The 20,841-nt window shown below is 59.0% G+C and overlaps 2 protein-coding genes across 2 annotated transcripts; one reads left to right on the top strand and one right to left on the bottom strand.

Moving 5' to 3' along the window:
• The first annotated feature begins 6,013 nt into the window (after nucleotides 1-6,013).
• Nucleotides 6,014-16,435, top strand: PKMYT1 (protein kinase, membrane associated tyrosine/threonine 1). The gene is made up of 9 exons (XM_033236035.1): nucleotides 6,014-6,269; nucleotides 6,699-6,963; nucleotides 11,574-11,941; nucleotides 13,406-13,899; nucleotides 14,567-14,673; nucleotides 14,804-14,976; nucleotides 15,062-15,219; nucleotides 16,006-16,083; nucleotides 16,164-16,435. The coding sequence occupies exons 2-9, from the start codon at nucleotides 6,954-6,956 to the stop codon at nucleotides 16,273-16,275; spliced, it is 1,500 nt and encodes a 499-aa protein (XP_033091926.1). The 5' UTR covers nucleotides 6,014-6,269; nucleotides 6,699-6,953; the 3' UTR covers nucleotides 16,276-16,435.
• Nucleotides 15,734-20,092, bottom strand: PAQR4 (progestin and adipoQ receptor family member 4). The gene is made up of 3 exons (XM_033236038.1): nucleotides 19,379-20,092; nucleotides 17,841-18,062; nucleotides 15,734-17,705 (listed from the first exon to the last, which is right to left on the bottom strand). The coding sequence occupies exons 1-3, from the start codon at nucleotides 19,542-19,544 to the stop codon at nucleotides 17,272-17,274; spliced, it is 822 nt and encodes a 273-aa protein (XP_033091929.1). The 5' UTR covers nucleotides 19,545-20,092; the 3' UTR covers nucleotides 15,734-17,271.
• Between the last annotated feature and the right edge of the window lie 749 nt (nucleotides 20,093-20,841).

A 20,841-nucleotide genomic window follows, 5' to 3' on the forward strand; every position in this document is an offset into this window, starting at 1 on the left:
TGTGCACCTCCTGAGCGTGGGGCTGAGATCTGAACCCCAGCAGTCTGGAAGTCCCCATGCCTGCTGTCCCTGCTCTCAAGCACCTTACATGCTTACAGGCGGGCAGTAGGCCCAGTTATGCCAGACGGGATGAGGTGTCTGCTTGAGACCGAGGCCAGCTGAGAGCTCCTACACAGACACATGGCTTGCCCTGCAGGGCGCTGGGAAAGCGTAGCCCAGGAGGAGGCAGGCAGGAAACCAGGAGGTGCCCTGTGGGAGGTAAAGGATGGGCGCCTGCTTGGCCACTGCCAGAGGGAACACCAGTGCCCGCCACCACTGCCAGGCTGCCTGGTGCTGGCATGGCCTTGGAAAATGCCAGCCAGCCCAGGGCCTTGGGCCAGCCTGACAGTCACTCAGGACCAGGTTGGGTCCAGTCGGGTGTCCCAGCCCCTGCAATGCCACCACTCGTACTCCTAGCACAGCCAGTCCTCTCTACTCACCCCCAGACCCACCCAGGCAGGGCCTGCCTGACAGCACAGAGACTATGTATGGGCTGGGAGAGCCCCTGATGGAGTCTTGACCTGGGCTACCCTTTGCTCCCAGGCACCCTGGCCTGAGGGGGACACAGCACAGCCTCTGAACAGAGGAGCAGCTATGAGGGGCTAGGGCTGAGGGCCAAGGGCAAGGTGACAGCAGGGATGTTGGAAGTGCAGGACCCAGGCCCAGGAAGTGCATTGCCCTAAAATGGCAAGAGACTCCCTGCCAGCTGCTTGACACCAGTGGCACCTGTGAGGGCAGGAATTTGGGGAGGACAGCTGGAGCGGTGGCCAGGCGCCAGCCGGGCGGACACCTTCTGCACTCGCAGCTGTGCTGAGGGTCCTGCAGGCCACTCTGCTTGGGCAGCTCTTCAGCCCATACCCAAGCATCGGAGCCTCTAGTGTACCTTCCTAGGCATCCCAAGGCAACTCACACCAGCAAAGCTGACCTCTGTGAACTCCTTCTTCCCACCCATCTGCCAGTTCATTAAAACCTTATGCAGACCTGGCGCAGTGGCTCACGCCTGTAATTCCAGCACTTTGGGAGCGGAGGTGGGTGGATCACAAGGTCAAGAGATCGAGGCCGGGTGCGGTGGCTCAAGCCTGTAATCCCAGCACTTTGGGAGGCCGAGATGGGCGGATCACGAGGTCAGGAGATCGAGACCATCCTGGCTAACACGGTGAAACCCCGTCTCTAATAAAAAATACAAAAATAGGCCGGGCGCGGTGGCTGGCCGGGCGCGGTGGCTCAAGCCTGTAATCCCAGCACTTTGGGAGGCCGAGACGGGCGGATCACGAGGTCAGGAGATTGAGACCATCCTGGCTAATACGGTGAAACCCCGTCTCTACTAAAAAATACAAAAAACTAGCCGGGCGAGGTGGCGGGCGCCTGTAGTCCCAGCTACTCGGGAGGCTGAGGCAGGAGAATGGCGTAAACCCGGGGGGCGGAGCTTGCAGTGAGCTGAGATCCGGCCACTGCACTCCAGCCTGGGCAACAGAGCAAGACTCCGTCTCAAAAAAAAAAAAAAAAAAGAGATCGAGACCATCCTGGCCAACGTGGTGAAACCCTGTCTCTACTAAAAATACAAATATCAGCTGGGCATGGTGGCACACGCCAGTAGTCCCAGCTACTTGCGAGGCTGAGGCCAGAGAATCGCTTAACTCGGGAGGTGAAAGATGCAGTGAGCCAAGATCGCGCCACTGTATTCCAGCCGGGCGACAGAGCAAGGCTCCGTCTGAAAATAAATAAATAAAATAAAAAACCTTATTCAAGTGTGAAACATAGCATGCAAAGATTAGCGCACATGAGAATGTGCTGTGCAGCAATCGTACTTATGAGACAAACCCCTATGCACCCAGCACCTGGGTCAAGAAATTGGTTCCGCAGAAGCACCCATCACAGTCCCCTCCCTCCCATTAGGATAGCCACATTTGCACTTGTGGTCGTCATTCCCTCGCTTTTTTTCTTTTGAGACGGAGTCTTGCTCTTGTCGCCCAGGCTGGAGTGCAGTCCCGCGATCTCGGCTCACTGCGACCTCTGCCTCCCGGGTTCAAGCGATTCTCCTGCCTCAGCCTCCTGTATAACAACCTCCTGTGTAACTGGGATTACAGGCGCCCGCCACCACGCCCGGCTAATTTTTGTATTTTTAGTAGAGTCGGGGTTTCACCATGTTGGCCAGGCTGGTCTCAAACTCCTGCCCTCAGGTGATCTGCCCGCCTCGGCCTCACAAAGTGCTGGGATTACAGGCGTGAGCCACCGCGCCGGGCCTCGCCTTTCCTTTTGTGGCCAAAACCGGATGTGCGCCTTCCTGGGAGAGTCTGGGCGGAGCCGCGGGTGCTGTGGCGGCAATGGGACACATGGGGGCGCGCGCGACCCGCGCCTGGTCGTACGGGTGGGACTAGCGGGAACTGCGTTCCTGGGCTGCGGCTGGGGGGATTCCTCCCGGAAGGAGGTCGGCCAAGCGCTTTGGTCCGGAACCCTGCGAGCCAGTACCTCGGTCCCTGTGACCCCAGGGTGGTTAAAGGAGTCCCGACTTCTTTCCTCCTGTGGCCTCTTTTTGGCCCAGAGTGCAGCGTTGAAAACTGCAACAGACTGTACAGATGAGGGGGTCTTACTGTTTTATTATTATTATTGTCATTAATTTGAGACCGAGTCTCGCTCTGTCGCCCAAGCTGCAGTGGTGCCACCTCGGCTTACTGCAACATCCACCTCCTGGGCTCAAGGATCCTCCCACCTCACCCTCTTGAGTAGCTGGGAGCACAGGTACACACCACCATGCCCAGCTAATTTTTGTATTTTTTGTAGAGATGGGGTTTTGCCATATGCCCAGGCTGGTCTCAAACTTCTGAGCTCAAGTGACCTGCCGCCTCAGCCTGCCAAACTGCTAGGATTACAGGCGTGAGCCACCTCGCCCAGCCTGTTATTCTTAAACAATGAGTAAGCCCCTACTGTGTGTTCGGCTCTGTGCTAAGCACTTCACAGGCATTTTCTCATTTAGTGCTCATACTCCCCGAGGAAAGAGGAACTATTATTATTACTCTATATTTTTTACAGGGTCTTACTCTGTTTCCCAGGCTGGAGTACAGTAGTTCAATCATGGCTCACTGCAGCCTTTTTTTTTTTTTTTTTAGACAGAGTCTTGCTCTTGTCACCCAGGCTGGAGTGTAGTGGTGTGATCTGTGCTTGCTGCAACCTCTACCTCCCAGGTTCGAGCAATTCTTCTGCCTCAGCCTCTCGAGTAGCTGAGATTACAGGTGCCTGCCACCACACCCAGCTAATTTTTGTATTTTTAGTAGAGATGGGGTTTCACCATGTTGGCCAGCCTGGTCTCAACTCCTGACTTCAGGTGATCCACCCGCCTCAGCCTCCCAAACTGCTGGGATTACAGGCGTGAGCCACCGCGCCTGGCCCTCACTGCAGCCTTTAACTCCAGGGATCAAGTGATCCTCCTGCTCCATCTTCCTGAGGACCTGGGACTCCAGGTGTGTGCCACTGTGCCTCACTGATTTCTTCTTTCTGTTATTTACCTTTTCTCTCCCTTTCTTTCCTTCCTTCCTTTTCTTTCTTTTTTCTTCATTCTTTTTTTTTTTTTTTTAATTTTTGAGACGGAGTCTCGCTCTGTCAGCCAGGTTGGAGTGTAGTGGCGCGATCTCCGCTCACTGCAAGCTCCGCCTCCCGGGTTCACACCATTCTCCTGCCTCAGCCTCCCGCGTAGTTGGGACTACAAGCGCCCACCACCACGCCCGGCTAATTTTTTGTAGTTTTAGTAGAGACAGGGTTTCACCATGTTAGCCATGGTTTAGATGGTCTTGATCTTCTGACCTCGTGATCTGCCTGCCTCAGCCTCCCAAAGTGAGCCACCGCTCCCGGCCGGCCGGCCGGCCTGCCTGCCTGCCTGCCTGCCTGCCTGCCTCCCTCCCTCTCTCTTTTTCTTTCCCTTTCTTCCTTTCCTTTATTTCCCTTCCTTCCTTTCCTTTCTTTTCTCTTTTCTTTCTTGAGACAGGGCCTTGCTATGTTGCCTAGGCTAGAAAACTTTTATTTTTATCCCCATTTTACACATGCAGAAACCAGGACAGACAGGATCGCAGTCCTAGTTTCCCTTACACCACAGTCCACGCACTTACCTGCTCCCTCTCCTTATTTCCATTTACATATATTTATATTACAGCCTTTCCTCACACAGTGAAATTAACATCGGAAGCATGTCTTTCCATGCCTTTTTTTTTTTTTTTTTAATTATCATTGTGAATCAGACTTTCAAAAATGGGCGGTTGGAAGGGGACCTGTCGGGGAGATGGGGCGGGCAGAGGTAGCCCTAGGAAGCTGGGGAGGGGCCTGTGTGTGCCCCAGGCCTCCTGGGGGTCAGTCTGGAGTCATCAACAAGGATCCTGCCTGAGTCACTGGAGCACAGCTGCCAGAGATGCGAAGGACAAGGAAAGGGGCAGGCAGGTGGGCTGCCGCCCCCAGCCAGGATTCCAGCCTCTCCTCCCCTACACGGCTGCTCCATGCACAGAGCGTTTACAGAGGGTGCAGGCACTGAATGAGTGGGAAGGTTTGCAGTCCATTACCTGTCAGAGACTTCTGGGGGGCACGAAGGGTTTGGGGGCCTAGTTCTGGAGGCCAGGGCTAGGAGGAGCAGGTAGTCAACAAGTAAACTCACAAACAAAAGATACAACATCAGACACATATTAGGACAATAGCAAAAATAAAGCGGAAGGATAGCAAAAATAAGGCGGAAGGAGAGGTGTGGGTGAGAAGACCAGCGTTTGGGGGAGGGTTGCCCGGAAGCGTGACTCCTCCCACCCAGTTAAACGGATAAAGAGCCCCTCGGTGAGGAAAGTAACAATCCCTAGCCCGGCTTGCCCCGCGAGGGCCTCTACTAATCACTTTAGGGGATCATCTCAGCGTCCTCAGCTGTTTTTTTTCAGGAGAGGAGACTAATCCTAAGCTCAGAAAGGCTCAGTGCATTCCCAAGGTCGTTCAGCCAGGACGGCGCTAAAGGGATTTAAGCTGAGAGCAAGTCTCAAATTCAGAGAATGGAGGAGCTGCCCCGGAAGTGGCTGCTCGAGGCTGCAGTGAACTATGATCCTGCGGCCAGTCGCGGTGTAATCCCAGCCCTCTGGGACGCCGAGGCGGGCGGATCGCTTGAGGTCAGAAGTTCGAGACTAGCCTGGCCAACATGGTAAAACACTGTCTCTACAAAAAAGTGCAAAAATTAGTTGGGTGTGGTGGCGCGCGCCTGTGGTCCCAGCCACTCAAGAGGCTCAGGTGGGAGGATCGCTTGAGCCTGGAAGGCGGAAGTTGTAGTGAGCCGAGATCTCGCCACTACACTCCAGCCTGGACGACAGAATGAGACACTGTCTCAAAGTAAAGTCTGTGAGCCGAGTGCGGTGGCGCGGGCCTGTGATCTCATACACTCGGCAGGCTGAGGTGGGAGGACCGCACCACTGCATTCCAGCCTTGGTGACAGTGAGACCCTGTCTCAAAAAAAAAAAAAAAAAATGTGGCTGGGGCCTATTGGCAGGGAAGCTGCAGGTAGGCGAGATCAGGCCAAGCAGAGTCCTGCCTGTCTGGAGAGCTTCCTGGAAGAGGCGGCTTTTTCTGGCTCCCGAAGCCGCGCGCTAGGAATTGGGGGTTGTGTGTCTGGCCTGCCACTGCGACCCTGGCTCAGAACATGGCCGGAGTGAGAAGTGGGGTGCCGGGACCCAGGAGGTCGTAGGGACTTCCTGGTCCTACCCGGAGTAACCCTGGGGCTATGCCTGCTCCGAGCAGCGGGATAGCCGTCCCTTTTATGGACTCAAACACTACACCAGTCCAGCGAGGGCGGTGGGTGTCGGGAGCGAGGCCTGGAGTGCGGTGGACGTCCCAGAAACTAGGCGGCAAGCGCTAGAGGGCGGGTGAGGCCCGGCCGCCCACGCCCTGGGCCAGCTCAGAGGACCCTGTGCGCTTGCGCACTGAGCGGCGGGGCGGGGCAGCGGCGCGCACGCAGCACGAGGGGAGGAGCCCCGGAGCCTGGGCACCCCTGACGGGCTGCACTGGGGAGGGGGAGGGGCCTCGAGGCCGGTTTGGAATTTTTGGCGCGAGCAGCTCCGCGCGCGTTCACGGGCCGTTCCCCCTCAGGGGTGTCCTCCGCCCGGGCGTCCGGAGCAGTCGACGGCAGACTCCGGCCCGCTGGGCCACCCGAGGGCTCCCGTGGCCTCCGCAGACCCGGAATCTGGGCCCTCGCGGACCCGCGCCCCGCCCAGCCGCCCCAGGTAAGTCCAGATCCCGCCATGAGGGGCCGCGGCGTGGCCACCTCGCCGCTCCCCTCCGCCTCGCCCGGTCAGCGTTACCTCTGCCCCTCAGGCCTCCCGGGCGGCCCGCCCGCATCCCCTCAGGCCCGCCCCCGCGAGCCCCTGCCTCTCGTCCTCCCCAGTTCCTGGTTCCCTTCCCAGCGGCGGCCCCGCCCTACTCGCCCCTCCCGGAGACCCCGCCTGCTGTCCATCAACCCCGCGCCACCGCGCTCCCCGTGACGGCCCTTTCCCCGTGACAGCCCCTCCCCTGGAGACAGCCCCTCCCCCGGTGACACGCCTTCCCCCAGTGACAGCCCCTCCCTGGTGACAACCCCTCTTCTCCTGCAACAGCCCCTCTTCCCTGGTGGCAGCCCCTTCCCGTGACAGCCCATCCACTGCTCTGTTCGCCAGGGTTTCCCCACACCCACGGAGTGAACTCAGCCGCGGCCCTGCCTGGAAGGAACTTACAGTCTACCCGGAAAGGTGGCCCGCAGATGTGTTGGGCCTGGTGAGAGGGTGAGGCGAGACGGCCCAGTCGCCCAGGGCCCTGGAAGCTGCGGAGGTCACCCCTGCCTGGCCTTAGCTCAGGGACACCCTGGATTCACGTGGGAGCCCCTGCTCCTACCTCCCCCATCCCACCACTGAGGCTGTTGGGCCAGGCCAGTCATGCTAGAAAGTAAGTCATAGGGATGGTGGGAGAACTGGGTTAAGATGCACAGGTCAAGGTACCCAAGGGTGCCAGGGTTGGGCCTGGAGGCTGTGCTTGTGACCAGTGACCTCGAAGATCCCAATACCGTGGCTCCTGACTTGGAGAAACCCTGGTCTGGGACTCTGAGGTAATTAGAGTCAGAGGAAGAGTCTCCGCAAGATGGAAGGCAGCCTGCCGGCCAGGCCCAGGTAGCATCCCTCCCCTTACCTCTCTACTCCCTCAGATACTGGAGACTGCTCTTTTTAGATTTTTATTTATTATTATTATTTTTTTTTTTTTTTTTTTTTTTTTTTTTTTTTTTGAGGCGGTGTCTCGCTCTGTCGCCCGGACTGGAGTGCAGTGGCCGGATCTCAGCTCACTGCAAGCTCCGCCTCCCGGGTTCACGCCATTCTCCTGCCTCAGCCTCCCGAGCAGCTGGGACTACAGGCGCCCGCCACCTCGCCCAGCTATTTTTTTGTATTTTTTAGTAGAGACGGGGTTTCACCGTGTTAGCCAGGATGGTCTCGATCTCCTGACCTCGTGATCCGCCCGTCTCGGCCTCCCAAAGTGCTGGGATTACAGGCTTGAGCCACCGCGCCCGGCCTATTATTATTATAATATATATTTTTTTGAGATGGAGTTTCGCTCTGTTGCCCAGGCTGGAGTGCAGTGACACAATCTCGGGTCACTGCAACCTCCGTCTCCTGGGTTCAAGCAATTCTCCTGCTTCAGCCTCCTGAGTAGCTGGGATTACAGGCATGCACCAGCACGCCCGGCTAATTTTTGTATTTGTAGTAGAGGTGGGGTTTCACCATATTGGCCAGGCTGGTCTCGAACTCTTGACCTCAGGTGATCCACCTGCCTCGGCCTCCCAAAGTGCTGGGTTTAGAGGCGTGAGCCACCGCTCCCAGCCTGCTTTGAAGTCTTTGTTAAATCTGACATCTGGAGACCGGATGTGGTGGCTCACCCCTGCAATCCCAGCACTTTGGGAAGTTGAGGTGGGCAGTTCGCTCAAGTCCAGGAGTTTGAGAACAGCCTGGGCAGCACGGTGAAACCCCGTCTCTACATGATATACAAAAATTAGTCAGGCATGATGATGCAAGACTGTAGTCCCAGCTACTCAGGAGGCAAAAGTGGGAGGATCCCTTGAGCCTGGGAGGCAGAGGTTGCAGTGAGCTGAGATCCTACCACTGCACTCCAGCCTGGGTGATACAGCGTGACCCTGTCTCAAGAAAAAAAAAGTGACATTGGGGCAATTTCTGTTGCCTGTTTTGTTTTTTCATGTGTATGGGTCATACCCTCTTGTGTCTGTATATCTTGTAGTTTTTTGGTGAAAACTGGACATTTTTGGTAATATGTTGTAGTAACTGTGCATACTGGCTCTCCACCCTCCTCCAGGGTCTGTGATCATTTATTTGTTGGTGACTGGCTGGACTATTGTATTGCAGTCCATGTCCCCTGCACTGTCTGAGGCCACTCATGTCACTCCCCTGAGGATGCAGCCATGGGCATGTGCACAGCCACCCTGGGACAAGCGTGGTTTTAGGAGGGCCCACTCTATTTTTTTCCCCCAATCACACCCAACTATTAGGCTCCACCAGTGACCAGTTTGTTGCTCTATTGTTTTTTGTTTGTTTGTTTGTTTGTTTTGAGATAGAGTCTCACTCTGTTGCCCAGGCTGGAGTGCAGTGGCATGATCTCGGCTCACTGCAACCTCCACCTCCCAGATTCAAGCAATTAGCAGTTCTTTTCCTCAGCCTCCCGAGTAGCTGGGATTACAGGCACCGGCCACCACGCCCAGCTAATTTTTTTTTTTTTTTTTGTATTTTTTAGTAGAAATGGGGTTTCACCATCTTGGCCAGGCTGGTCTTGAATTCCTGACCTTGTGATCCACCTGCCTTGGCCTCTCCAAGTGCTGGGATTACAGGTGTGAGCCACACTGCCAGGCTGCTCTATTGTTTTTATAATACTTTGGTGCACCAGCCTCACCAACACGGTGAAACCACATCTCTACTAAAAATATAAAAATTATCCTAGTGTGTTGGCACACACCTGCATTCCCACCTACTCAGGAGGCTGAGGCAAGAGAGTTACTTGAACCTGGGAGTTGGAGGCTGCAGTGAGCCGAGATCATACCACTTGCACTCCAGCCTGGGCAACAGAGTGAGACCCTGTCTCAAAAACAAGCAAACAAACAATACCTTGGGGCATAAATTGTTCCACAGGCTCATCCAATTAAATTTTTGTTTTGTTTTGTTTTGAAACAGAGTCTCGCTCTGTTGCTCAGGCTGGAGTGCAGTGGCACGATCTCAGCTCACTGTAATCTTTCCCTCCCAGGTTCCAGCAATTCCCCTGCCTCAGCCTCCCGAGTAGCTGGGACTACAGGCATGCACCACCACACCTGGCTAATTTTTGTATTTTAGTAGAGATGGAGTTCCACCATGTTGGCCAGGCTGGTCTTGAACTCCTGACCTCAAGTGATCTACTCACCTCAGCCTCCTAAAGTGCTGGGATTACAGGCATGAGCCCCTGTGCCTGGCCAGATCCAATTAATTTTGAGCTCCTTTGACAGGGTGGCTTTTGAGGTCAGTGAGGTTTGTTCTGACTGCAAGCAGACTCTTCCTACCTGTCTCTTTCCCTACTCCTCTGTGGTAAACTAGCTGGCTTATGGTTCAGCTGGTTGCCCTAATACAGGTACCAGTCTCTTAACAGCTCACCACCAAAACCTCCACTGATTTTGGCAGCCCCTTTAAACTTGAACTTCCCTACACACTGTTTCTTTTTTTTTTTTGAGACGGAGTTTCGCTCTGTCGCCCAGGCTGGAGTGCAGTGGCCGGATCTCAGCTCACTGCAAGCTCCGCCTCCCGGGTTTATGCCATTCTCCTGCCTCAGCCTCCCGAGTAGCTGGGACTACAGGCGCCCACCACCTCGCCCGGCTAGTTTCTGTATTTTTTAGTAGAGACGGGGTTTCACCGTGTTAGCCAGGATGGTCTCGATCTCCTGAGCTCGTGATCCGCCCGTCTCGGCCTCCCAAAGTGCTGGGATTACAGGCTTGAGCCACCGCGCCCGGCCCACACTGTTTCAAATCAAGCCAATTTTCAGGGGGTTGGTGGGTGGGGAGAACTCTGTTTTTTCTGTTTTTTGTTTTTTGTTTTTGAGATGGAGTCTGGCTCTGTCACCCAGCCTGAAGTGCAATGGTGCAATCTTGGCTCACTGCAACCTCTGCCTACCAGGTTCAAGCAATTCTCCTGCCGCAGCCTGCCGAGTAGCTGGGATTATAGGCGCACGCCACCATGCCCAGCTAATTTTTGCATTTTTAGTAGAGATGGGGTTTCACCATGTTGGCCAGGCTGGTCTTGAACTCCTGACCTCAAGAGATCCACCTGCCTTGGCCTCCCAAAGTGCTGGGATTACAGGCATGAGCCACCATGCCCGGCCTAGAACTCTGTTTATGACCTATGTCTACCCCTAGGCTATATCTCTGTCTGAGCCGTGCTGTGAAACTGGGGGCAGGACAGCAGTGCACCTCTCTGAGCACTGCTGTTGCTTTAGGAGCAGGTCGCTGGGTCACGCAGGAGTCCCTGGCCTTCTTGGTTTCCCTCTCCCAGTGTGGAACCTCCTTCCTACAAATGAGCTGGGCCTCCACGTTCCCAGCCTGCCGGGCCTGAGATACAGCCTCTATTCTGTGTGTAGGAGCAGATGGAAGAAGGGAGCCCCCGGCCTGTCTGCCACACTCAGCTGGAATTTAGCCTCTGCCATGTGGAGCTTGGAGGGTTGAGAAGTGCTGAGAACCTGGCTCTCTTAGGCAAACACCCTAACCCTTGACAGCTGGGGGAGAGGGAGCCCTTCTTCTTGGCCACACTTGCCCGCAGTGCTAGCCGGGCGGTGAGGGGTGCTGGAGGTGGGAGGGCAGGAGTGTCATGGCTCAGGTACCAACAGGCTTGCTGTTATTCCCAGGCCTTGGCAGGTTTTCTTGTGTAAACTTTTGTTTGCTGTGTGCCCTGGGCACCATGCCCAGAGGCCTTCAGTGCTTGCTTTTGAATAATTGTCACCAGTTGTGCTGTTTCACTGAGGGAGGCATCCATGGAGCTGTGCACACTGCCATTCTGGAAGTGGACACCACTAGCTGGGTTTTGGCATGACAGATATGAAAAAGAAAGACCCTTGAGGGACTCTGGGTTTTCACTTTGGAACTGGAGATAAGGGATCGTGGGCCCGTGTGGTCTTGGAAGAGGTTGTGTAGTTTAGGGTCAAAGAGTTGACCATGACAAGGGCAGGGATGCAGGCGCAGCCTGTCTGACCCCAAACCGCCTTGGTCTTAACCTTTACCCGACCGCAAGGCCCTCAAGAACATGGGCCCCAAGGTTTTCCTCTTATGTTTCTATCGTCTCTAAAATACAACAGCCCAGTGAGCAGGTGAGTGTGGGTCTGCCCTCTGCCTTTTCTTGGTAGGTGGGTATTGCCCCCATGGCCGTTTGAAGTAGAGTAAGTGTGTGGTGTAGACACAGCTCTCTTCTGTGGCCTCTTTGGGACCACGAGGCCAGGTGGTATCAGAGTGGACACACTGCCGTGTACTCAGCCTCTGTCTCTGCCCCCAGGGCCTCCTGTGCTGGCCATGCCCATGCCCACGGAGGGCACCCCGCCACCCCTGAGTGGCACCCCCATCCCAGTCCCGGCCTACTTCCGCCACGCAGAACCTGGATTCTCCCTCAAGAGGCCCAGGGGGCTCAGCCGGAGCCTCCCACCTCCGCCCCCTGCCAAGGGCAGCATCCCCATCAGCCGCCTCTTCCCTCCTCGGACCCCAGGCTGGCACCAGCTGCAGCCCCGGCGCGTGTCATTCCGGGGCAAGGTCTCAGAGACTCTGCAGAGCCCTGGGTATGACCCAAGCCGGCCAGAGTCCTTCTTCCAGCAGAGCTTCCAGAGGCTCAGCCGCCTGGGCCACGGCTCCTACGGAGAGGTCTTCAAGGTGAGTGAGGGAACACCTTCCAGGCCCATCTAGGGGACCTCCTTTGTGTCTCTGCCCCTCCTGTGGCAGGACAGGGTCCTGGGCAGCCTGATCCCCTTCCATTCCCTACATCCTGTCCCTGCTGGGCTCACAGGCTCCCTCCACATTTGACTTGGCTGCTCCCATCACCCCCAGTGCTGGCCCCTCCAGGGACTGCTCTGTGCACACTGGCCCCTTGTCCAGAGCCTGGCACGTGCTGCGGCAGCCCCTGTGCCATCTCCTCAGGCCCTGGCGCCAGCTGTGCAGGGTCCTTGGCGAGTCTGCCTGGCCCCTGGCACCAGCCCTGGTTGCAGTGCCTGGCCAGCCCTCCCCAGGCTGGCAGGCTCTGAGTTACCCCCTGCCTGCCACCTTGTTTTTCTTCAACACAGTTTCCAGTCATTTATATTTTCTTTTAAAGAATAGTTTTCCCGGCCGGGCGCGGTGGCTCAAGCCTGTAATCCCAGCACTTTGGGAGGCCGATCGGTTCACGAGGTCAGGAGATCGAGACCATCCTGGCTAACATGGTGAAACCCCGTCTCTACTAAAAATACAAAAACTAGCCAGGCGAGGTGGTGGGCACCTGTAGTCCCAGCTACTCGGGAGGCTGAGGCAGGAGAATGGTGTAAACCCGGGAGGCGGAGCTTGCAGTGAGCTGAGATCCAGCCACTGCACTCCAGTCTGGGCGATAGAGCGAGACTCTGCCTCAAAAAAAAAAAAAAAAGAATAGTTTTCCCTTGTACGAGTCCTATATGAAGACAATTTTGTTAAGAAGTACAAACAGGCCGGGCGCGGTGGCTCAAGCCTGTAATCCCAGCACTTTGGGAGGCCGAGACGGGCGGATCACGAGGTCAGGAGATCGAGACCATCCTGGCTAACATGGTGAAACCCCGTCTCTACTAAAAATACAAAAACTAGCCGGGCGAGGTGGCGGGCGCCTGTAGTCCCAGCTACTCGGGAGGCTGAGGCAGGAGAATGGCGTAAACCCGGGAGGCGGAGCTTGCAGTGAGCTGAGATCTGGCCACTGCACTCCAGTCTGGGCGGCAGAGCGAGACTCCGCCTCAAAAAAAAAAAAAAAAAGAAGTACAAACAACATTGGCCCCCAGGTCAGCTTTCTCACAGGGGAGCCCCCTTTTCACATCACAGCCTGTGCTGCCTGTGTTGCTCTGCAGCTGCTTTTTCCACCTTCTGACACATCCAAGAGGTCCCCTGGGGTCAGTGCAGGTCGGCCCTGGGTCCTCCATCGCTGGGTCTCCACAGACCCAGCCTCAGGGATGGAGGTTTGTCTGGTTTTGCTGTTGCCCTGGGCAGGGGTCTGAGACAGATACCAGCTATACTACTGTCCCCCGTGTGTGAACCCTTAATGGGGTCTGTCAGGTTGTCCCCCTACCTGATTGTTCCACTTGTGGCTCACCCCCACCCTGCGTGTGGGTACCACCTCCCTTCCAGGTGCGCTCCAAGGAGGACGGGCGGCTTTATGCGGTAAAGCGTTCCATGTCACCATTCCGGGGCCCCAAGGACCGGGCCCGCAAGCTGGCCGAGGTGGGCAGCCACGAGAAGGTGGGGCAGCACCCATGCTGCGTGAGGCTGGAGCAGGCCTGGGAGGAGGGCGGCATCCTGTACCTGCAGACGGAGCTGTGCGGACCCAGCCTGCAGCAGCACTGTGAGGCCTGGGGCGCCAGCCTGCCTGAGGCCCAGGTCTGGGGCTACCTGCGGGATATGCTGCTTGCCCTGGCCCACCTGCACAGCCAGGGCCTGGTGCACCTTGATGTCAAGCCTGCCAACATCTTCCTGGGGCCCCGGGGCCGCTGCAAGCTGGGTGACTTCGGACTGCTGGTGGAGCTGGGTACAGCAGGAGCTGGCGAGGTCCAGGAGGGAGACCCCCGCTACATGGCCCCTGAGCTGCTGCAGGGCTCCTATGGGACAGCAGCGGATGTGTTCAGGTGGGGACCAGGGCATACCAGGTGTTTGGCAGGCTGTGGGAGGCCCTTCCTGGGACGGAAGCTCCGTTCCTCAGGAGGGAAGCTCCACCCTAGCCCAGGACACCCGGCCTCAGAGCCACGAGGCTGAGATGCTGTCCCTGCTCTCCAGTGCAGAGGCTCTCTGGTCAGGCTGCCTGTGAGCCTCGAACCCTCCAGAGCCACTTCATGTAACCTGCTGCCTCCTCACAGCTCTACAGGAGAAACAATTGTCACTCCATTTACAGCCAGGTTAAGGGCCTTGCCGGAACCCACTGCTAGCAGGTGGCACAGCTGAGACTGGCCCCAGGCACTGGGTTCCAGTGTCCACACTGGTAACCACTGCCCTGATCATCAGGATGGTCATACCTGTCAGCAGTAACTGGTGTCTGTCCATCAGGGCACTGGGTGGACTCACCACTGTGGCACGTGGGTTCCCTGGGCACAGGGCCCATATTCCATGATGTCCCCATCCTGCCCAGGGTTCATGATCAGCCCTGCTGGGGCCTCCCTTCCCCCTGCTTCCACCCTTCCTTGACTGATGAAGGAAGGTAGCATCCCTCTCCCACCCACCTCCAAGAGGCAGCCCGGGACTGGGTCTGTGTCCCAGGGCCAACCCTGCCCCCTTCTGTCCCCATCCTGTCCCTGCCAGTCTGGGCCTCACCATCCTGGAAGTGGCATGCAACATGGAGCTGCCCCATGGTGGGGAGGGCTGGCAGCAGCTGCGCCAGGGCTACCTGCCCCCTGAGTTCACTGCCGGTGAGTGGGTGAGGGCGGGAGGGGGTGCTGCCATGGGCTCCTGGGGAGACAGTGGCTGGCCATGGAGGCACTGCTGGACTCGGTGCAGTCGGCATTCTGGGACCCTGATGTGGCCCTTCTTCATGGGCAGGTCTGTCTTCCGAGCTGCGTTCTGTCCTTGTCATGATGCTGGAGCCAGACCCCAAGCTGCGGGCCACGGCCGAGGCCCTGCTGGCACTGCCTATGTTGAGGCAGCCGCGGGCCTGGGGTGTGCTGTGGTGCATGGCAGCGGAGGCCCTGAGCCGAGGGTGGGCCCTGTGGCAGGTAAGCTCCTGACAGTGGCGGCTGCCTGCCCTGCCCCCAGCCCCAGGGTCTGCCTGCCCACATCCTGAGCTCCTCTCCCCCACAGGCCCTGCTTGCCCTGCTCTGCTGGCTCTGGCATGGGCTGGCTCACCCTGCCAGCTGGCTACAGTCCCCAGGCCCGCCAGCCACCCCGCCTGGCTCACCACCCTGCAGCTTGCTCCTGGACAGCAGTCTCTCCAGTAACTGGGATGACGACAGCTTAGGGTGGGTTTGAGTGCAGGGTATGGGGGGCTGGGAGGAAGGTGGGGGATATCACTGGGGCTCCATGGAGGTTCGTGGTGAATGGGGACCACTCCCACAAACCCGGCCCCCATCACACCCTGGGGAAGGGAACCAAGACTGGTGGGGTGCGGCCCGGCCGGGCTTCATGCAGCTGGGCGTGGGGGCTGGCTGTTCAGGGCATGGCTTCACATTAGGGCACCGGCACCCCAGGGAGTGGCCGGCCGTGCATCCCCGACACCAGTGGAGGCTGCCAGTGCCCAGGGACAAAACATTGTCCCTTCTCTGGGAAGAGAAAGCCTCTAGAGTCTGGGGAGCGCTGCCCCAGGAACAAGTCCTTGGTCCCTGGGGCCTGGTAGCTGAGTGAGAGGCTGTAATTAGGAAACTACACACTCGGGGCAGGCAGCTCTTGGGGACTCCACAGTTAGCCCCTTCCTGACAAACACATCACCTCCTCCCTCGGGGGCACTTGATAGCGAACAAGAAGTTCCAGGAAGGCTTACATTCACTAAAAGTTTACTTCAGATCTGCCTCAGTCAAGTCCATGTGTTCTGAAAAGGACAGAGGGGGCCTTGGAGTGCAGCCAGATGGAAGGACTTTGAAGGCTGTCCAAGTGCTGCTTTCAGAGTGCACCAAGTTTTTATTGTCCCTGACTGTGGCTCCCTGCCTGTTTGTCAGGTGGGAGCCTGGAGCCTGTGTAGGGACGGAGCTGGTTTCATCCCGCACTCCATAGCCCTGGACACCCTGTTTGTCTTGCCCGCCCTCCTGCAGGCCCTCACTCTCCCCTGAGGCTGTCCTGGCCCGGACTGTGGGGAGCACCTCCACCCCCCGGAGCAGGTGCATACCCAGGTAAGCAGATCCATGGGCTGGGGTGGGCAGGGCTGGCTTTTGAATCCTGAGTGTCACTACTGTCTCCTCCCTACTCCCAGGGATGCCCTGGACCTAAGTGACATCGACTCAGAGCCTCCTCGGGGCTCCTTCCCCTCCTTTGAGCCTCGGAACCTCCTCAGCCTGTTTGAGGACACCCTAGACCCAACCTGAGCCCCAGGCTCTGCCTCTGCACTTTTAACCTTTTATCCTGTGTCCTTCCCATCGCCCTTGAAAGCTGGGGCCCCTCGGGAACTCCCATGGTCTTTGCTGCCTGGCCATGTCCAATAAAAAGTATTTGAACCTTGGGAGCACCCAAGCCTGCTCATGTGGCATACATGGCCCTTCCTGTCCCCTTACTGATGTCATCTAGGGTCTTAGGCCCCTGAGGCTGAGCCCTGCTGTAGAACTCAGCGCTCCTAGCCTTGGGCCAGCAGCTGAAGCCCCATGCTGTGTGGAACAAAGAGGTTTCCTGAGCGGGCACATCCCTGGTGGGCACCTGGAGCTGTTGGAGTATGGCACTCAAGGTGGAGGGCAGGCACGGCCCAGAGGTCCCAGGATCCGAGGCCACTGAGCTCCATATGCCAGTTTCCTAGAAGAAGTAGCTGCAGCCCTTGTGCCTGTGGCCAGCTGGTACGAGAAGGGTCCACGCCCCCTTGGTCCTTTTGCCCTGAATGCCTTACTCCATAGTCTCTGGGCGGAGGGAGCCAGGGCAGGCAAGCTCGTGGCTGCTGGGAGGGCTGGTATGCAGGGCAGAAAGATGGAGGTCAGGAAGTCTGGGCCCAATGGGCTGGCCAGAGGCCTGGTGGGAGGAGCAGGATGGGGTGAGGGCTCCGGGCTGGCGGCCTGGCAGGACTTGAACTCTCAGAGCAAGGCATGACCCCAGAGTCCCTCTGGTCCAACCCCACAGGTCACAGAGGGTAAAGAGGTCCCAAGAGGGAAAGACTTCCTTCCAGCTGACACAGTAAAACAGGAGCTTGGAGGGAAAAGGCAGGGAAGGAATTTGGAGTGCCACGGCATGGGCAGAAGAGGTCAGTCCACAGAGAAGAATGGGTGAACAGGGCTCCTGCCAAGACATCTCGTGAGCTGGAAGTCTCCAGGGAGCTAGCCCCTTGCAGACAAGTTGGGAGGAACACCTGGAGGCTGCTGTGGGCAGGCTGGCATGGCAGCTTAGTCCCGGGGACAGGCGTGGTGGGCAGCCCAGAGTAGGTCGGGCACAACGCCGGCATGCAGCTGCAGGATGGAGCCCACGCTCAGCAGGTGCATGATCTGGTGGGAATTGCCCCAGTAGTCGAAGCGGCCGGGTCCCCAGCGCTCGGGCAGGCGGGCTACGTTCACCAGCCCCCCAAGCAGCGCCAGTGCGTCCATGCGAAGGTAGCAAGGCAGGGAGCCTGGAGCCCCTGAGCCCAGCCCTACTCCCCGGGCCCCGAATACCAGCAGGCGGGCAGCAGCCTGCCAACCAAATGCCCGGAGCCGAGCACTAGTGGAGGGGGCGGTGAGGGCACGCCAGCCGGCCAGACCCGACAACACGGTGTAGCCCACCAGGGCAGCCGGGCGCAGCCAGGGCCTGCAGGCCAGGGTGCAATGGATGATGGGCAGGGCCCCTGCACAGAGGAGAGAACAGGAGAGGGTATGTCAGTATGAGGGTCCGCCTACCCTTCCCTACCCATGGCTTGTATGCGTGTCCCATGCCTCCCCCACCAGTGGCTCCAGCTCCCATCCCTTGGGCCCTGACTCACCAAGGGTGTTGACAAGGCAGACCCCACACATGTCCAGGGCGAGGAGCCGGGCGTACACAGCGCTGCCCCCTTGGTGGCACATAAAGAGGTGATAGAGCACGGAGCCTGCGGGGGGTGCCAGGCAGGCCACGCAGTGTGTGCCTCCCAGCCAGCCATCCTTGCCCAGCTGACCCCAGGGCATGGTCATTGGCACCAACACCAGGAAGCCCAGCAGGGCCAGCCCTAGGGAGGGAGACAGTCATCTACCAGATAGCTTCAGTCACATCCTCAAGGGGACCACAGTCCAGACACAACACAGGGCAGAGCAAGACAGGTCCAGGTAATGCTGTCATCCAGCTGGCCACCTGGTCTTGGCCAGAGGCAGGCCCTGGGCAAAAGGTTTTTGGCACTGGTTACTTATCATGGCTCCTGGTCTGGGAAGTAGAGACCATGATCCCCACTTTGCAGGTGATGAAATAGACTTGGAGGGGCTGAGCAACAGGCCCCAGGTGAGCCCAGCAAGTAAGCAATGGCAGAGGACAAGCCTGCGCCGTCCCACCCTCACACTGCTCTCCCCACACAAGCAGGAGGTCACAGGAGAAGCCTAAGGCAGTGAAACCTCAAGCTGAGTTGTGAAGAGGACACATGAGCAGTGATGCCAGCCCGGGGCCACTTAGCTTGCTCTTCACACCAACCCAGTCCTCCCCTCTCCATAAGTGTCCAGACAAATAGAGGCACTGGGCCTTTTTATCTTCCAAAAAGGGGTGAGACCAGGCAGGGGAAGACAAGTCCAGAATGAAGGGAAGGGGGCTGAGAGGGGCTCATCCCAGCTCTCCAGGCCTCTCCCTGGGGAGTTTCATTCCAGCCTAGCCCTTTCTGGGGGTCTCCACCCCTCCCTGCCGACCTCTAGCTCTGGCCTCCAGGGAGCCAAATGGAGCTCCGAATGCTGCCCACTCTTGTGGGATGTGGCCTGGCAAAAACTCGGGGAAGGCACCCAGCCCAGGCCCGGCCGCTCATGGTCCCTTGCCTGCCTGGGGCAGCTCAAGGACGGGCAGGGCTATGTCAGCAGAGCTCCGCGGGGCGCGGAGGAGGGGCCGGGCGCCTGTTGGGGGAAGAAGGAGCCGCCACCAGGCGGAGCCCCAAGACAGAGCTGCTTGGGGCGGGGGCGTCAGGACGGCTGCGCTGGGAGGCTCCTCCTGGGCCCTCTTCACCGCAGTCAACACCATCTCCCGGCTGGGTGCTGGCGGGAGAGGGTGCCCAGGGCGCTGGGATTACAGAGGCTGGACACCAAGCTCCCTACCCCTGGGGCTCAGAGGGATTAAGCAGGCTCAGACCCCACTCTGCTTCGCTCTCCTGACCCGGCCCCCACCCGCCGGGAAAGCGGAAGCAGGCAGCGCGGCCCGGGACAATGGCAGCTTTGTCACCGCGGCTACTGGCCGTGCCAGGGCCGGGGCAGCCCAGGACTTGGGCTCTGGGGCCCTCCTCGGCCTCAAAGCCCCCGGCCCAAGGCGGGCAGGGCGGCCGCGGGTGTGGGAAGCGCGTTGCGGGACGCGGCTCACCGTGCGTGTAGATGTTGCCCAGTTCGTTGTGCAGGTAGAAGAGGCTGCGCAGGCAGCCTGAGCCGCTGCTGGCGGGCCGGTACCCGGTCAGCACGAACTTATTGAACTGCAGGTGCGGCGGCGAGCTGGCCCAGTCCAGCAGGCGCGGCCCGGCCAGGAACGCCATGGTCCGCACCGCGCGGGCAGCCCGTGCTCCTCCTGTCCCCGAGCCGCCGCCTCAGTGGGGCCGCAGCGCGGGGAGGCCCATCACTGCCAGGCGCCCGGCGCCCACCCGCCGCCCTGCGCTCGATCGGCGCACGCGCTGGCTAGGGGGTCCCAGCGCGCGCCCCTCCCGCGCTGCGCACGCGCGAGTCCGACGCCCCCGCGCCGGGGTGGAGGCTGGGGACGCACGGGACGCCTGAGCGCACTGCGGTCGGCTCCGCCGAGGCAGACGCGCCGCAGGGACTGCTCGCGGCGGCAGCGGTGGCCGGTAGTCTCTCTGCAGCCGGGAGGACGGGCGCGGCCGGACGCGGGAGGGGACGCCAGGCTCCGCCCAGGCTCCTAGTCCCCGCCGGCCGGCCAGCGTTTAGCGCGCGGGGCTCCTGACGTCTTCGCAGCGAGAGCCAATGGGCGCGGCCGGCGGGGAGGCTCCGCCCCGAGGTTGCCCAGGCCTCGCCTCCTAGCATAGTTTGCGCGATCCCAGTCCGGTTTGCATGGGGTGGCTGGGGGCTTGCGACCCGACGTTCCGGGCCCTGAGAGCTCCGCTAGAGTGACCCTGGCACCTCGTGTCCCTCAGAACTGTGCATCCGGGCTTTCCGCATGACACCCAGGTCTCCGCACCTTTGGGCACCCACCCTCGAGGGTACAGTCCCGCCACCCAGCCCCACCCTGCAGACCGGGCTCTGTCCAAGGTGCTGCCGGACGGGTCCGGCCTAGATTCGGTGCGCCCCCACTCCAGAGTGATCTCTCCGCCGGCCGGACTGCTCCGGAGTGCAGCAAGGCGCTCCCCGGTACCCAGGCCTTTGAAGGCGTGGCTCACGCGCCCGCAGCTGTCCGGAGAGGCCCTGCCCTTCGCACCAGGCTTCTCGGAGCGTGGGCTCGGCCCAACTCGTTCCCAGTTATCGCCCACAAGGCGCATCCTTGCGGGGCCCTGCCCAGGACAGACAGGAAACAGAAAAGATGTAAGGTTGGAGGTCAAGGGAGCAAAGTTGGCCTCCGCCCCGTCCACCCTGAGCAGGGACCAGGAAGGCACCCCTTCTTCAGCATAACGCTGCCCACGATCCTCCTCCCCTGGAGCCCCCGCCTTCTACAGGACTCCACCCATCCACCCATCTGTCTGCGTTCCGGGTCCTTCTCTGCATTCTAGGCAGTTCCACCAAAGTCTGCGTGCAACGCCCTTTATTTGCATGGACACACGCAACCCTCGGCGCCGATATGGTCATTAACATGCTCCTCCCACCGCGGAAGAACTTTCGAGGCCCGGA

This window comes from Trachypithecus francoisi, unplaced genomic scaffold (assembly GCF_009764315.1).
Source record: "Trachypithecus francoisi isolate TF-2019V2 unplaced genomic scaffold, Tfra_2.0 Lachesis_group15, whole genome shotgun sequence".
Taxonomy (NCBI): Eukaryota; Metazoa; Chordata; class Mammalia; order Primates; family Cercopithecidae; genus Trachypithecus; species Trachypithecus francoisi.

Excerpts from the sequence above, each read along its gene's own strand:
- PKMYT1 (XM_033236035.1), top strand. Across the intron at positions 14,977-15,061 it reads GAGGGTGGGCCCTGTGGCAG|GCCCTGCTTGCCCTGCTCTG; the intron begins GTAAGCTCCTGA and ends TCTCCCCCACAG. Across the intron at positions 15,220-16,005 it reads TGGGATGACGACAGCTTAGG|GCCCTCACTCTCCCCTGAGG; the intron begins GTGGGTTTGAGT and ends GCCCTCCTGCAG.
- PAQR4 (XM_033236038.1), bottom strand. The coding sequence starts at position 19,544 with ATGGCGTTCCTGGCCGGGCCGCGCCTGCTGGACTGGGCCAGCTCGCCG. Across the intron at positions 18,063-19,378 it reads GGGCAACATCTACACGCACG|GGCTGGCCCTGCTGGGCTTC; the intron begins GTGAGCCGCGTC and ends CTCCCTCCCTAG. Across the intron at positions 17,706-17,840 it reads CTGCCTTGTCAACACCCTTG|GGGCCCTGCCCATCATCCAT; the intron begins GTGAGTCAGGGC and ends TCCTCTGTGCAG.